At 42.9% G+C, this 17,265-nt stretch overlaps 1 protein-coding gene across 4 annotated transcripts in view; it reads left to right on the top strand.

The window, feature by feature from the left end:
• Positions 1–17,265, top strand: part of RNF150 (ring finger protein 150) — a 275,434-nt gene that overhangs the window by 222,098 nt on the left and 36,071 nt on the right. For all 4 annotated transcript variants that reach the window (XM_025268101.3, XM_025268100.3, XM_025268102.2 and 1 more), the window contains exon 6: positions 2,213–2,423. In XM_025268101.3, the coding sequence (XP_025123886.1) occupies positions 2,213–2,423 (211 nt within the window). The remainder of the gene's footprint in view (positions 1–2,212; positions 2,424–17,265) is intronic.

Genomic DNA, 17,265 nt, shown 5'->3' with positions numbered 1-17,265 from the left:
AGACAAACCCAGTAACAAATGAGTTCAGCAGAGTTGGAGAAGTGTGAAAAGTTACAGTTACAAAGGTGACTCCTTGGGAGGGAGCACCACTCAGTAAAGAGGCATTTTGGCCTGGGATCTGAGGGGTGAGTAGAAGTTCACCAGGGTAAGCTTGACCCCTGGCCTGGGCGAGGGCAAGGGGATGGTTGGGACAAACATCATCCTGAGTAGAGGAACAGCACATGCTAGGGCACTGAAATAGTGGAGATATTCCAAAGGCTGAAGGTAAGGTCAGAAAAGTAGGCTGGAGCCAGACTGCCTGTTTGCTATAGTAAGGAGCTTATCATTCATTCTTTAGGGGATTAAAACAAAAAATCATACCTGTGGTTTTTTTTAAGTACTCTGGTGAGAAAGTGGAGAATGGAGCATACTGCGGAAGAAACTGTAGGGAGATGAGGAGACTGGTAATGGGGTGAAAAGTGTTCAGAACATTCCTGCTCGTGTCCAGTCCTCTCAGTAGGTCAATTCTGTGAGTTGACTTTTGACCACTCGAATTTCAATGAATTGACTCACTGGCAATGGAGATGGAGAAAGCAGAAAGAAAAGAGAACACAGGGGAGAGGGAATGGAGCTGAATTTGAGGGTTTTGTGGGATGATGGAGATTTCCAGCCAACTGCTGGAAATGCAGGTATGGAGCTCAGGAGACTCAAAATGGAAATCCAGCACAGAAGTCTAGTAGGTTGAATTCCTTGCTTTGTGCTCCCAGTGAGTCCATGAGTTGTAGATTTTCTCTTTGAACGTTGCACCCAATCTGGTCTTTGTGATGTTAATTCAATCAGTGTCAACGCAGGGTTCTCCTTTTAAACCTTTAAGGATACAAAGCCATGTCACTGTCATCACTCAAGGCAATGTTGCTGTTCGGTTCAGTTCAGTTCAGTTCAGTCGCTCAGGTGTCCGACTCTTTGTGACCCCATGAATCGCAGCACGCCAGGCCTCCCTGTCCATCACCAACTCCCGGAGTTCACTGAGACTCAGGTCCATCGAGTCGGTGATGCCATCCAGCCATCTCATCCTCTGTTGTCCCCTTCTCCTCCTGCCTCCAATCCCTCCCAGCATCAGAGTCTTTTCCAATGAGTCAACTCTTCGCATGAGGTGGCCAAAGTACTGTGCAAAAAAATTAATAAGTAGTTATTCCTACTACTTCTCAAGATCATCTCTCTCTACCCCCCCCAACTTTTAAAAATAATTTTTATGAGTTTGGGCAGGGGCAGAACAATTGAAAATCATTTTTAAAAAGCTGCTCATGGAGGAGCATAGTCATATATTCAAATATAATTGAATATATATATATATTCATATAGTCATAGCCATATGGAGGAGATAGTCATATATTCAATACCACTTCAGCCAGCAGAACTATAACCAGAGTGAGACTGTAAGATAGTCCAGTAAGAAAATAGTTTACAAGGCTGGTGACACAGGCTGCCTTACCAAATAGGAAGCCCCCCATTTCTATGTGTTTCAAGTGGAGCTGTGAAGGATTAGGGGAGGCAAGAGTCCTGTAGTGAGTAGGTAATTACACTGGGTGAGACCACCAGTGTTTTATAATTTTGTAATTTTTGTTTTATAATTTTTTAAGATTTTAATTTAGAGAATTTGATAAATATGTGATCAATTGTATATTCTACAAATAGGACTTTTTTCTCCAGCTGGTTTTTTGGCTTATGCTAACAACAAATGCTTGTGCTTGTGTGTGTGTGTGTGTGTATGTATGTGTATATCTCTGGTGAACAATTCACAATGAGTCTTATTCTGTCTCTCCTCTCTTGCCATTAGTTCATTTGCAAACAACATATGGGTCTTTGGGGCAAATTATCAGGCTGTCATCTACTTCGTATTATGAGAAGTAAACACTATATATAAGGAAGAGCTATTATTATAAATAAATGTCATATTATTCCCCTTAACTAATTTTATTAATGTATGGATATTATTACTCCTGGAATTAAAACCTGGTCTCTAGATCTAAACAGAGACTTTGGAAAGAAAATTTTGGAAGATGTTTTCATGTTAATTACAGAAACTATATTGTGGAATGTCTTTAAATATAGTGATTCAGGAAGAAACAGTAAAAGACTTAGTCTCCAGCAGGACAAAATATTGAGGCTGTAGACATCTCATCCCTAACTTGATGATGCCCACTAAGAACAGGTCCTTTTCTGCTCCTGTCAGCCCAACGCCGACTGCCTGGACGACTTGCCCACCGACTACGAGGGATCTCTGGGAGGTCCGCCCACCAACCAGATCACAGGCGCAAGTGACACGACCGTAAACGAAAGCTCGGTCACTTTGGACCCTGCTGTCCGGACTGTGGGAGCCCTGCAGGTCGTCCAGGACCCAGATCCCGCCCCTCAGGAGGGAGAGATCATCTTCACCACCAACAGTAAGTTCTGCCATGCACACACCGAGTGCCCTTATTCCCAAAGGCTGTCGCCTCGTGAGAACTGGAAAGAGGCACTTGTCTTCAAGAAGAAAGAAAAGAAATTAAATGAGTAGAACGTTGCCAGGCTAACCTGTCACACCTGGCAGTCCTTGAGAAGCCCAGCTCACTCCTGAGGCAGCAGGGCAGACAGCAGAGCTGGCATGGGTCTCACTCACCCACACACGGATGCCACAGCCCTGCACACACCCCGTGGTACTGGAAGCAAGCTGAGCAGTGGGTCTGACCTCTGAGAGTGGAAGGCAAGGGAGAAAAGCAACTGCAGGGGATGGGTAGTGGGACTGGGATGGGACGCACCACGCGTGTGTGTGTGTGTGTGTGTGTGTGTGTACCGAAGCTAGAGCCCTCCTGAGTGTGCATGTCCGTGGCAGTCTGAGCTGGTCTGGACAGCACATAGGAGTGTTATCCTTGTTCTGGCTGCAAGACTCATGCAAATGGCACTCCTTTGCATGAACGTTGTTGCAGTAAAACCTAAACCACTTACATGATGACATATTCAAATATCCCTGGAGCTTCCTCCCCATCTCCTGCATAGACTCAAACTAAATGCTGTTCTGGTGGACAGTATAAAAATATTTAAATAGCTATTCTGGCATATGACTGAAGCTAAAACCTCAAGTATTTCTTCTACAGTCTAATACAGCAGAGATAGAAGTGTCAGTTCTAAGGAAAACATCATTCAAATTAACTTAGGTTTAAGGTTAAAAGGGTAGGTGGATAGTGCAGTTCTTAAATGAGGTGTACTTTTTCCCTTAGTAGAAGCAGCCTATTCACTATAGAAAATTTGGAAATGGAACAAAGCAGATGAAAGCATGTTGAAATATTTCCTCTTAAGTTGATCTCTTGTTTACATATTCAGGATGTTTATACACTTCTAGAGCTCATTCACACTGAAATTTAAAGATAAATTTTTCTGATGAAGAAGCATAACAGCCCTCATTGTTTGTTGAAAGCCTGAAAGATAACAAAAAAAATCAAAAAATGAATCAATACCCCACTAGCCAGAAATGATCACTGTTAACATTTTGGTGTCTTTCCTGATAATCTTTTGATATAGTTGAGACAATAAGCATAGGGGTGAACGTTCATTATTGTAACCACAGAACTTTCACAAGACCTCAACGGAGAGTTCAGTTCAGTCGCTCAGTCGTGTCTGACTCTTTGCAACCCCATGGACTGCATGGACCCCATGGAGAGTAACTAAGAGTTCCTGGGTGATGGGACTCCCCTGGTAGTCCAGTGGCTAAGACTCTGCACTCCTAATGCAGGGGCCCCGGTTCCATCCCTGGTCAGGGAACTAGATCCCACATGCCGCAAGTAAGAGTTCCCACGCCACAACAAAAGATCCTGTATGCTGTACGTTTCAACCAAGACCTGATGCACACAAATAATTTTTTTTTAAAAAGAGTTACTAGGTGCTAAATATCTGCCCATGCAGGGTGTATTAGTTTTGGATAGATATGAGTTTTGACTTGACTTTTAGAGGCATGAGGATCTCAATACTGAAGCATTAACCATTACACATTAAGAAGTCCCTAAAGATAGATTATGATCCCTTTGTTCTGAAGGTCTAAAATGGTACAAAAGCAGTTTTGAATTTTTTGTAACCATACTAAATAAAAACACGTTGGTAGGGTTGATTTTAATAAAATATTTTATTTAACCCAATGTAGCCAAACTGTTTTACATACTTCATTTTATACTAACTCTTTAAAACCTGGTGTGTATTTTATACTTAGAGCACATCTCAGTTTAGACTAGCTCCATTTCAAGTGCTCAGAAGCCATGTGTGGCCACCGGCTACCATATTGGAGAACACAGATATAGAATCCTAGTAATTTAGGGATCTAAGAACTTTAAAGGTCATTTAATCTTAACCGTGATAAACTTCTGGTTTTCACCATAGGAAAATTGAACAGAGGAGTAAGTGACTGACTCAGATCAAACATTAAGTTCTCTTTGCAAAGTACAACATTACCCCATAATTTTCCATTTATTGGACATGCTTAATTACCATCAAGCTTATCACCATTAGTGGTCTAAGTGAAGTATAATATATTGGAAGACCTGATAAAATTTTGCTAGCAGTTCAAAAACACTTAACACATGAACCTTTTTTGAGCCCATGCTGAGGCTGTGCTGCACTCAGTCGTGTCCGACTCTGGGACCCCATGGACTATAGCCCTCCAGGCTCCTCTGTCCTTGGAATTCTCCAGGCAGGAATACTGGAGTGGGTTACCATTTCCTCTTCCAGGGAATCTTCCCAGCCCAGGAATCAAACCCATGTCTCCTGTCTCTCCTGCATTGGCAGGCAGATTCTTTACCACTATACCAACTGGGAATCCCTTTTGAGCCTATAAAAAGAATCAAATTAAAAATGGATTCTATTTCTTGCAGTGAAATGATTGATCGACTTTCAAGAGAAAGTGTGTCGTCTGTTAGATTCCTGATTTGGAAAAGTGGCCACATACTTCATCTCAGTAAAGCCCAGATGACAAATGAAAAGGCATAGTTTATGAGTGAAAATACAACCAAAAATGAAATAGGAAATTAAAGTCTGTATCCAGATAATTCATAATCTCCAACGGTTTTGGCTAAAACGGACTCAGAGTGTTTAGGTTCATACCAGGCATTCAGTAGCTATTCACTGAATGACTCGAAGTGAAAAATGTTTGATCTAAGCTTGAACAGGGAGCTTATGTTCACAACAGAAGGAAAAATGCCAGGTAATTTCAAAGGAAGGTCTTGGTAAAGATGAAGAGACAAGAGACCACATCTGTAGCCTGAAGACCAATGCCATATGTCAATAAGGCTAAAGATACAGCCTCTTAGTGCAGAAACTGAATTGTTCTCACAAAATACTTTTCCTAGGCCATTTCTTTTCTTAATTGAGGTATAGCTGATTTATAATGTTATAATACTTTAGGTATACAGCAAAATGATTTAGTTTTATTATTATATATATATTCTTTTTCAGATTCTTTTCCATTATAGAGTATTACAAGATATTGAATATAGTTCCCTATATTCAATATATTAATTATATTACATATTAATATATATATTAATATATAGCATAATATATAAATGCTATATATTAATTCCTTGTTGTTTATCTGTTTTATACATGCTAATGTGTAATCTGTTGGGCTTCCTAGGCAGTGCAGTGGTAAAGAATCTTCCTGCTAATGCAAGAGACGTGGGTTTGATCTCTGGGTTGGGTAGGTCCCCTGGAGAAGGAAATGGCAATCCTCTCCAGTATTCTTGCCTGGAGAATTCCCTGATGGGCTACAGTCTATGGAGTCGCAAAGAGTCACACAGATACACATAATGTGTATCTGTTAATCCCAATGTATCCCCATTTTCCCCTTTGGTAGCTATAAGTTTGTATTCTATCTCTTTGAGTCTATTTCTCTTTTGTAAATAAGTTCATTTGTGTCGTTTGTTTATTTGTGTGTGTGTCATTTTTTAGATCCCACATATAGGTGATGTCATGTGATATTTTAGACCATTTCTGATTAGTTTTATTTATTGGGATTTAACAGAATATTCCAAACATAGTTTTTCTGATTAGACTTTTTAATTGGAGGACAATTGCTTTACAATGATGGGTTGGTTTCTGGTATACAACAGTGTGAATCAGCTATAGGTATACATATATCCCCTCCCTTGTGAGCCTGATTAGATGTTAATGATTTATACCACTAACTAAATGGCTGTAGACTCCTTAAGGGAAAATTCTCTCCTCTGTACAGATTGCACATTGCATAGTGCCCTAAGTCGCATAATCAATAAAGGACCAAACACAGATACATGAATAAATGAGCAGAAAGATTCAAGCTCTCATCCACGTAACCAACTCCCTAATGCTATCAAAAAAACACAGATGATGAAAGGAGGGGATGTGGGGGTGTGATATTGCTACAGACCACAAATAACCCACTGGAGGTTGGACCTGACCTTTTTTTTCTCCCTATCCTTTCCTACCTCACATCACTAAAGATCCAGAAACTTACTAGAAAATTACAGAAAATGAAGAAGTAACAGTTGCTAACAAATACCTAACACCAACTCTGTACCAGGCATCCTTTCATGTTATCTATGTGTATTAGCTTACAACAACTCTATGAGGTAAATATTATTTTTAACCTCATTTTACTGATGCAGAAATAGCAGCACCAAGAGATTAAAGTAACTGGCCTGAGGTCATAAGCTAGGGACAGATGGAGCTGGAATTCTCAGGACCAGCTGACTCTTGAGAAGCATGCCTAGCTATGTTCGCAGGATGAGAAAGGGGAGAAAATGAACACGGTGCTCACTTCTTTTTTTTTTTTTTACTCTCTTCCTCCATTTTTCTAAATCTCTGAGAGTTCAAAAATGCGTTTAGTTTCAACTTGCCTTCTCATCCCTACCTCCATTCTTCCTTTCCTGACAAACAGTGTTGGTGTAGAGTCAATCAAATATACATAGAAGTCATTTCAGCCCTCGGGGGGGACAGCGTAGAACAGATTGCCTTTAGAGTGAAAATGGGAAAATGTGGCAGTAAAGGATCACCTTCAGTTCCCAGGAAAAGAAAAAGAAGAAAAACATTTACAAAGGAAAGGAAATCCAGACTGGTTGCCAGTCTGACATTTGAGAGAAGGACATTCTCGTATGCATCTTGTTAATGTTTCTGACATTTCAGCTTTTATCCCTCACACGGCAGCACCAAATCACAGTTTCTCTTCCACTTTGGTGCAGCGAGTCATTTGTATGCATGCACAAATGTCACTCACCAATCTTTTTTTTAATTAATTAATTGATTCACATTTATTTTTGGCTGTGCTGGGTCTTCGTTGCTATGCGCGGGCTTCTCTTTGTGGTGGCTTCTCTTGTCGGGAAGCATGGGCTTTAGGGCACCCAGGCTTCAGTAGTTGCGGTTCCCTGGCTCTAGAGCACAGGCTCAGTAGATGTGGCACACGGACTTAGTTGCTCCGTGGCATGTGGAATCTTCCTGAACTAGGGATCGAACCGGTGCCCCCTGCATTAGCAGGCGGATTCTTAACCACTGGACCACCAGGAAAGTCCCCACTCACCAGTCTTTATCTGCTTTCCTGTTTGCACCGTACTCTGCCTTCTGACTCTCCAAGCCCAGCCTGTAGCTTCTTGGATTGGCTTCATCAGAGGAAAAAGTTCCTTAGGACCAAAGGAAAACACAGCTAAACAAATGACCTGGTGTGTTTAGAGACTCCAGACAGAAGCTAGAGAAAGACACACAGAAAAGAAGACACTATCACTCCTCCAAAACATCCCACATCACTCCACACTTCTCAAGAAGGTCTGAGACCCTCCCTTTGTTTTTCAACGAAGTTGCTGACACCACCATCCATTTCTTGTATTGAGTCACTACCGGCGTCTTCTAGCTGCCTCCAGATCATTACCCACTTGCCACTCCTTCCAACTCAAGCTAGAAGGAATCAGCAGTCAGCCCTGGGGTGGCAGGTGGAGGGTGGAGGGGTGGAGGGAGCTGGGAGCTAGAAAGGGAGGAGATAGACAGTGTCCATTTCTCCCAGATTTGCCCCTGTATGTTCTGATGAGCACATGACATAGTGAGTTTGGTCAGGAGACCTGGTCTTCAGACTTCACAGAAGGAAGCAGTCCACATGAATCCTTATACAGGCTAACAGGTTCAGACTCGACCAGCTGAATTGAAACGTGGTGTGGGTTTCCTCTGGGAAACTTCCTGCTATATGGAGCTGGTATAATAGACCCTGCTCGGGGAGGAAAGTTCCAGCAGGAATTTTCTGCTCACCTGTAGGTAACCGACAGTTTCAAGAGTCCCTTTATGTCGCAAACATGGACAAAAGGATTTTTTTTTTTAATCTGTGGGCCTTTCCCCTTGTGAGACCCATCACTGTGGACAGATGGGCCTCCACTGCTTACCCATAAGGCCTCCTGCAACGCCTGCACGTCCGGCCTCTGTCTGCTCAGTCTCTGACTGTCCAAGCTGAGCCCAGTCCTCTCACTCCCCATGTGGTCACCTCTGGGACCTCACACATCATCTGTCCTGACAGCCCTCTCCAGTACAGCGCTGTTCCCAGCCTTTGACCCCACACAGGCCATCAGCCTCCTCCCTCCAGACTCCAGGCAGGCAGGAGACCTGAGTCCACACTCTGTTTTGTTTCATTTTTTAACTTTTTGGCTGTGCAACAAGGCATGTGGGATCTTAGTTCCCTGACCAGGGATTGAACCCAAGTCCCCTACATTGGAAGCTCAGAGTCTTAACCACTGGACCACCAGGGAAGTCCCTGAAGAAGAGAAGCTTTAGCTTCTCTAAGGCCTGAGTTTGTTCTCCCTGAGTCCCACCTACATGAAGCAGAGTTCAGAATCTCCTTGTGGTAGAGGGGATGGAGTTTCTCTTACAGGAACCCCTCAGTGGGCGTGGTCCTGGGCAGCGGCCCCTCCCCCCCCCTTCTAGAGGAGTGGGATTCAGCAAGTCAATGCTCGCTCCTTGGACAAGCTCTTTTCCAATTTACCCACATTTCTCTCCCTCCCTCCCCTTGTTACTGTCATTAACTGGGTGATGAGGTCCAGAGTCATCAAACAGGTGCCCTTCACATCTACTCCATCCAGCAGTGGTATGGGGGGTCCAGAGGCTGGGGTAGGTGGGAAAGGCTGTCTCAGAGTTCTTTGTTGCCGGTAGCTCTTCAGTAAGAACTGAGGCAGGAGGAGTCCCACAGGTGCAGAAGAGTTAATCCCTAAATGTCTCCATGGGCTTCACCAGAGGGCACCTTTCTAGCTGATATGGGAGACCCGGGTTTGATCTCTGAATCTGAAAGATTTCCTGGAGGAGGGCATGGCAACCCACTCCAGTATTCTTGCCTGGAGAATCCCATGGACAGAGGAACCTGGTGAGCTACAGTCCATGGGGTTGCAAAGAGTCAGACACGACTGAGCGACTAACAAACACACACATGCATATGCACACACACACACACAGGAACTGAACTGCAGTTCTTTTGCAGAGAAAAAAAAAAAAACCACACACACTCTTCAAAATATACTCATGATACAAAAAGCAATTGTTACAGCAAAGCTGAAACTGCAGCCCAGCAAAAAGTCATTTTCAGCAAACGTGTTTAACAGCTATCACTGTAAGTGCTGAGGGCTCCGCAGGAACACAGATGACAGACTCATTATGGAAAGAACTCCCAAAGAGTTCATTCAGAGACTTGTGCTTCGTAATCTCTGGAAGGGTCCGCTTTCTCTTCTTTGAGGAACTCAATAGGAACCTCTCTAGGGAGTCTTCATTCCTAAAAACACATTCTCTTAAAATGAGGCCAGAAAAGACGTTCGTTCTTAACTTTTTTTAAGTTTTATGTTTATTATTTTGGGAGCCATAGAGGAAGCATCAGAATATCTACATTCAAAAGTTGTAAATGCCCCTAGACTTGCTCCAACCACAAGCTCAATACAAACACAAGAGTGACTTTTATTTATTTTTTTTTTTTTAGGCCACAGTTTGAGGATCGTAGTCCCCCATGTGCATGCCAGGTCATTTCAGTCATTTCCAGCTCTTTGCGACCCTGTGGAATATAGACTGCCAGGCTCCTCTAGATTCTCCAGGCAAGAATACTGGAGTGGGTTGCCATGCCCTCCTTCAGGGGATCTTCTCAACCCAGGGATCAAACCCATGTCTCCTGCTTTGGTAGGCGGTTCTTTACCTCTAGTACCACCTTAGTTCCCCAACCAGGGATCAGACCCATGCGCCCTTGCTGTAAAAGTGCAGTCTTAACCACCAGACCACCAGGGAGAACTCTACTCAGTGCTCTGTAATGGCCTATATGAGAAAAGGATCTAAAAAAGAGTAAATATTTGTATAACCAAGTCACTTTGCTATATACTGAAACTAACACAACATTGTTAATCAACTATCCTTTAGTAAAAATTTAAAGAGAGAGTATTCCTGACTTTTCCAAAGAACTCCATTTTGAACCTCTGGGTCAAGGCAACTGAGAGCAAAAGGGAGGCTTGGCATGAACATCCCTTTTCTGTTCGAAATGGGCAACTACATTTTGCTACATTTGCAAAGCTGCAATCTCCAGGTTTTAATGTGACTGCAAAATATGCCAATGCATCCAGAAATAAACACCTCTAGAGAAAGCATTCCAGGGTTGATTAGAAAGGACAAGACTGAATAGCCACCTCTGCTCTTTTGACTTGCATCAGATAGGCCTGAACTGTCAAAGTAGCTCCCCTTGACTGTGGATAAATATGCCGGCTGGAATGAGCAACGAGAATGATGTCCCTTGGTACCCATAAGATTCCCATTAGCCCTGGAAAGATGACTGCTTTGATTTGTGAGCCTCTTCCATTGTGGCAGACAACAGAATCAGCCAACCGGGTAAGATTTTAGACCTCACGATTCTCTGCCCTTCAGGAAATATTTCAGCCATGGTGAATTACTTCTATACAAAATGAAGCATTTGCAGACAGTGATACTGCTCTCCCCACTCATCTCGATAGCTCAGATTGTGCCAGGTCCGTGGAGTCTCGTCCCCGCCTTGTTTCTGAGCCCTCCAGCTCACCAGCTCAATCAAGGCTTCCAGAGAGGAGCAACTGTTCTGAAGAGCAGAGATCTTTGTGATACGCACGTGCGTTCATCAAGTTTCCCAAATGACAACCAGACAATCCACAAACCACTAGATTTTTTTTATAACAACATTCCTCCGCGATTGAAAGCATTTGCCAACCTAAGAAAGCCCACTCAGGGCCAGACTCCCAGGACTTTTCTGTCCTGTGTCTGGTGCCTTGGCCACGAGTGTGTGGAGGATCTGGAGATGTACAAGCTTCCTGTGAGAGAGTTCATCAGTTTGGACCACAGATACATTGCTGCTGGGAGCATTCAGCCTAGGTATGATACACGCCATTGACTTGGGAGACACTGCCCTCTTAAAATGAAATGGCCCAGCAAGCAGGCAAAATCCTTCCATTGCTTGGAGAGTGTCTCAGATATTCTGAGTTATTGATAGCACCATATCCAGGCTTCCCTGGTGGCGCAGACGGTAAAGAATCTGCCTGCACTGCAGGAGACCCAGGTTCGATCCCTGGGTTGGGAAGATTCCCTGGAGGAGGGCATGCCAAACCCACTCCAGAACTCTTGCCTGGAGAATTCCATGGACAGAGGAGCCTCACGGGCTATAGTCCATGGGGTCACACAGAGTTGGACATGACTGAAGCGACTAAGCAGCAGCACCATCTCCAGTTTGATTAATTTCTCCCAGTGCTGTCTCCTTTTCGGTACACACTCCAAAAGTGAGCTAGGAAAAGGCTGTTGAGCAGACCTGAATTCTACCAGATATTGAGACACTGAGCATGGATTGCAGCAGGGACGTGGCATCCAATGGCAAGAAACATAATTAGCAGGTCAAGCCCCTTTTCAGTGGTGAAGCAGCATCAAGTGTAAATAAGATAACGTTTCTCTTTGCTTTTCAATTCTAAAGCACGTGGCAGAGGGGGGACGTTCCACCATTCAGAGATTAAGAAGGCAGGGAAGTGCTGAAAATGTCCTTTAGCTGACATAAGAACTGGCTCTCAAAATTCAGAGTCAGGGTTCCACAACTCAAAATATTTTGGAAATGAAATTCAGTGGTTCAGGACCAAAAAAAAAAGTGTAACTATCAGAACATCACTGGAGCTACTTGAAGTCAGATGTTATAATGGAAACACCACTAGTCAGAAACAAAAAAGTGGGGCCTTAGGTGTGATTTGGCCTCCAGTTAGCTGTGTGACCTTGTGTGAGTCACCTACCCTTTCTGTGCTTTCATTTCCTCTGTTGTCGAATGAGGCACTTTTACCAGCCCTTGACTCCTAAGACCAGTTCCATAATTCTATGATTAACATTAGACTCCCTCTCTTGATGTCCCTCCAAGTTTTGCCAGGAGAGGCTCAATCAAGACCTTGCATCGTCACTAACAAGCCCTTCCTGATCCCTCTCTCCTTCCAGTCCCATCAAGTCATCCTAGCAAGGAGCTGTGTGCTCGGTGCTCTCCCCGCTGCAGCATCCTGTGAAACTTTAGAGGGTCGCTATGAGATGGCAGTTTCTGCCCAGTCTTTTATACATCACATTTTCTGTATATCTTCCTGTAAAATGAATGGGAGAGAAGACAGACGAGTGTCAGGGACTGGAAGAGCAACATGACTCTAACCTGGATTCCTCTTAGGATCCCCTGGCGCCGTAAACCCTGTACTTAGACCGTCACAGCCTTCTGCTCAAAAAAGACTCTCAAGCAGCACTTACCTGGGCCACTGAGATGCTGGCTATGCCCAGACTCAGACAGTGTTCATTTTCTTTGTTTTTAAAGACAGTTATTAACTGTTACCTTTCATTGAACACAAGCTCTGTGTCCTCTACATAGAATGTCTTATTTGACCATCATAACAATCTTATGAGAGTGTCATCCCCATTTTATAGATTCCAAAATCATATGCCTAGATCAATTGTTTTTCAAATTGTGGGTCATTAAATCAATCTAGTAACTCTGAACCAGTATTTTATATATATATATATATATAATATATGTATGTATGTATATATATATATGTGTGTGTGTATATATATATATATATATATATATATATATATATGGGCTTCCCTGGTGGTTCAGACAGTAAAGAATCTGCCTGCAATGCAGGAGACTCGGGTTCCATCCCTGGGTCAGGAAATTACCTGCAGAAGGGAATGGGTGCCCATTCCAGTATTCTTGCCTCGAAAATTCCATGGACAGAGGAGCCTGGCAGGCTACAGTTCATGGGGTCTCAAAGAGTTGGACATGACTGAGCAATTCTCCAAGCTAGGCTTCAGCAATATGTGAACCGTGAACTTCCAGATGTTCGAGCTGCTTTTAGAAAAGGCAGAGGAGCCAGAGATCAAATTGCCAACATCCACTGGATCATGGAAAAAGGAAGAGAGATCCAGAAAAACATCTATTTCTGCTTTATTGACTATGCCAAAGCCTTTGACTGTGTGGATCACAATAAACTGTGGAAAATTCTTCAAGAGATGGGAATACCAGACCACCTGATCTGCTTCTTGAGAAATCTGTATGCAGGTCAGGAAGCAACAGTTAGAACTGGACATGGAATAACAGACTGGTTCCAAATAGGAAAAGGAGTACGTCAAGGCTGTATATTCTCACCCTGCTTATTTAACTTATATGCAGAGTACATCATGAGAAATGCTGGGCTGGAAGAAGCATAAGCTGGAATCAAGATTGCCAGGAGAAATATCAATAATCTCAGATATGCAGATGATACCACCCTTATGGCAGAAAGTGAAGAGGAACTAAAAAGCCTCTTGATAAAAGTGAAAGAGGAGAGTGAAAAAGTTGGCTTAAAGCTCAACATTCAGAAAACGAAGATCATGGCATCTGGTCCCATCACTTCATGGGAAATAGATGGGGAAATAGTGGAGACAGTATCAGACTTTATTTTGGGGGCTCCAAAATCACTGCAGATGGTGATTGCAGCCATGAAATTAAAAGACGCTTACTCCTTGGAAGAAAAGTTATGACCAACCTGATAGCATGTTCAAAAGCAGAGACATTACTTTGCCAACAAAGGTCCGTCTAGTCAAGGCTATGGTTTTTCCAGTGGTCATGTATGGATGTGAGAGTTGGACTGTGAAGAAAGCTGAGCACCGAAGAATTGATGCTTTTGAACTGTGGTGTTGGAGAAGACTCTTGAGAGTCCCTTGGACTGCAAGGAAATCCAACCAGTCCATTGGAAAGGAGATCGGTCCTGGGTGTTCATTGGAAGGACTGATGCTGAAGCTGAAACTCCAATACTTTGGCCACCTCATGTGAAGAGTTGACTCATTGGAAAAGACTCTGATGCTGGGAGGGATTGGGGGCAGGAGGAGAAGGGGACGACAGAGGATGAGATGGCTGGATGGCATCACTGACTCGATGGACATGAGTCTGAGTGAACTCAGGGAGTTGGTGATGGACAGGGAGGCCTGGTGTGCTGCGATTCATGGGGTCACAAAGAGTTGGACACAACTGAACAACTGAACTGAACTGAACTGAGCAATTAACACACGTGTATACACACACACACACACACACACAGTCTTTAGTGTTGATTTTAGCAAAAACAGCTATCAGGATGACATCAGCAAGTAAATGGCAAGTCATATAAACCAAAAGAGTATACAGAGCAACTGTCTTATTTCTGTTTTAATAGTAATGCTAGACAATGGGCAAGCAATATTTAGAAAAAAATCATTTATTTTTTTCAATAGATAGTGGTTTCAGTGTTTGTCTGTTTATGTATTCATATGTATGCAAATACACAGTTTGATATTTACTCCCACATCTACACATAGAATTTTTTTTTGCATGTTTATAGTGCTTTCTTTTTTTTAACAGTAAATACCACATATGTTGTCTCATTTTCTTTTCTCAGGGAATTAGTTAAAAAAAAAAAAAAAGACATCGTTTGGAATGGATATTATTTCCACTTCACAAATAAGGATATTAAGGCACAAGTATCCCATTCAGGGGGCTTCCCTGATATCTCAGTTGGTAAAAAATCCACCTGTAATGCAGGAGACCCTGATTCAATTCCTGGGTCAGGAATATCTGCTGGAGAAGGGATAGGCTACCCACTCCAGTATTCTTGGGCTTCCCTTGTGGCTCAGCTGGTAAAGAATCCACCTGCAATGCAGGAGACTTGGGTTAGATCCCTGGATTGGGAAGATCCCCTGGAGAAGGGAAAGGCTACCCACTCCAGTATTTTGGGCTGGCAATTTACATGGACAGTCCATGGAGTGGCAAAGAGTCATTGCTGCTGAAATTAAGGAAGAAAACCTCTCTCCCTGGACTCCATTTCCAGGGTAGTCTATACTATGTGTGAATCCATTCATGTATCTGTCCCATAATTTTAAAGGAAACTAGCAATCATCTAAGAATAGCTCCAATCCATCTAAATATTTTATAACTTAACTGTTTTACATGTCACTAAAATATTTAAGCTCCAGATGCTTTATTAAGGATTTAGTTGAACTGTTTAACAAGTTGAATACTAAAAAGTGAATTTCTCTCTTTCTTTGTGCCTCTGAAATTATGATGCAGAAAAGTGTTAATAATTCATGTCCATCCATCCTTAAAGCTGCAAGAATAAAAAATCTTAATATCATCTTTCAGGGATTTGAGACTTGCTCTCTTCTGGTAGAAAGAAAAAACTTTTTTCAAAAAACATTTATTTATTTTACTGCAGTAGGTCTTAGTTGCAGCATGTGGGATCTAGTTCCCTGACCAGGGATCAAACCAGGGCCCCCTGCATTGGGAGCTCGGAATCCTTAGCCCCTGGACCACCAGAGAAGTCCAAGAAATACCTTAAATTCACTGACTGATCATTCTTCCTACCATCTCAAAGTGTGCTTCACCCAAATATCTTGTTCTGTCTTCCTAACATTCCTGCACAGTAGAAACAAACAGTAACATCTATCCCAGGAAGAAAAACAGAAGGAGAGGGGCTAAATCGAGTTCTGGCCCCAGCCTAATTATTTTTCCAATATTCCACCACGTGGTTTAAGTGGTTCCCTATAAAGAAAGCTCACTTTTTCCATGTTCATAGTATAGAGTTAGAAACTAAATCAAAGCATGCCCACATGAGAATGATTTTTATTTATTTTTTTGCAGGCTTTTTGATGTGGACCATTTTTTAAAATCTTTATTGAATTTTTACAATATTGTTTCCGTTTTTTATGTTTCGCTTTTTGGCCAAGAGACCTGTGGGATCTTTGCTCCTTGATCAAGGATAGAACCCACACCCTCTCATTGGAAGGTGAAGTGATAACTACTAGATGGCCAGGGAAGTCCCGAGAATGATTTTCATTTTTTTAAGATGTTTAATATAACTTGTGCTTGTTTATTTGTAGCTGTGTTGGGTCTTCGTTACTTTGCAGGCTTTCTCTCGAATTGTGGCTAGCGGGAACTACTCTCTAGTTGGGATGTGCAGACTCCTCACTGCAGCGTCTTCTCTTGCTGCAGAGCATGGCTCTAGGCATGCAGGCTTCGGTAGATGTGGCACAGAGGCTCAGCAGTTGGAGCTCCCAGGCTCTAGAGCACAGGCTCAGCAGTTGTGGTACACAGGCTTAGCTGCTCCATGGCTTGTGGGATCTTCGTAGATCTGGGATCAAACTCGAGTCTCCTGCATTGGCAGATGGACTCTTTACCACTGAGCCAGCAAGGAAGTCCCAGAGAATGAGTTTTAAATCAAGGCATCAGGGCTGGTCTTCTTGGTAAATGAATCATCTAGAATCAGCTCAAGATTTCTGGCTGTACATGGCAGACTGAGCCCACAGGTTTATCTCTGCTACCCCCCAGAGTCCCACCAAAGCATTCGTAAAAGGTATAAACCTGCTAGAGCAAAGATTACAACAAATTTTGGAAGACAAATAAGTGGAAAGTCACTTAGTCAAGTGGGGAAGGTTGAATTCTTAGTGTCGTCTAAGGGAGAAGCCAGTGAGAAGCTAGGAGTTTTGCAGCTAGCTCAGGGTATAGGGCACCAGATACCCAGGAGGACTGTGGTATGCAGTGATGCTCAAAATAAAATTAGGTGAAATACTGTGTAAAGAGCATTTATGTCTCCCAGATTGTGTCTCCCATTCTGAGCTGCCTGGTCGTTGCCTTGGACTCTTAGTGAAGTCCCTTCCCTAGTTGGCATGTCCCACCCATCACACTTAATCATAGTGCCTCATTGCAAATATGAATGGAGGGCAAGTATGGCTCGAGAATTGCAA

This window comes from Bubalus bubalis, chromosome 17 (genome assembly GCF_019923935.1).
Source record: "Bubalus bubalis isolate 160015118507 breed Murrah chromosome 17, NDDB_SH_1, whole genome shotgun sequence".
Lineage (NCBI taxonomy): Eukaryota > Metazoa > Chordata > Mammalia > Artiodactyla > Bovidae > Bubalus > Bubalus bubalis.
This window is presented reverse-complemented; position numbering and strand designations above follow the sequence as displayed.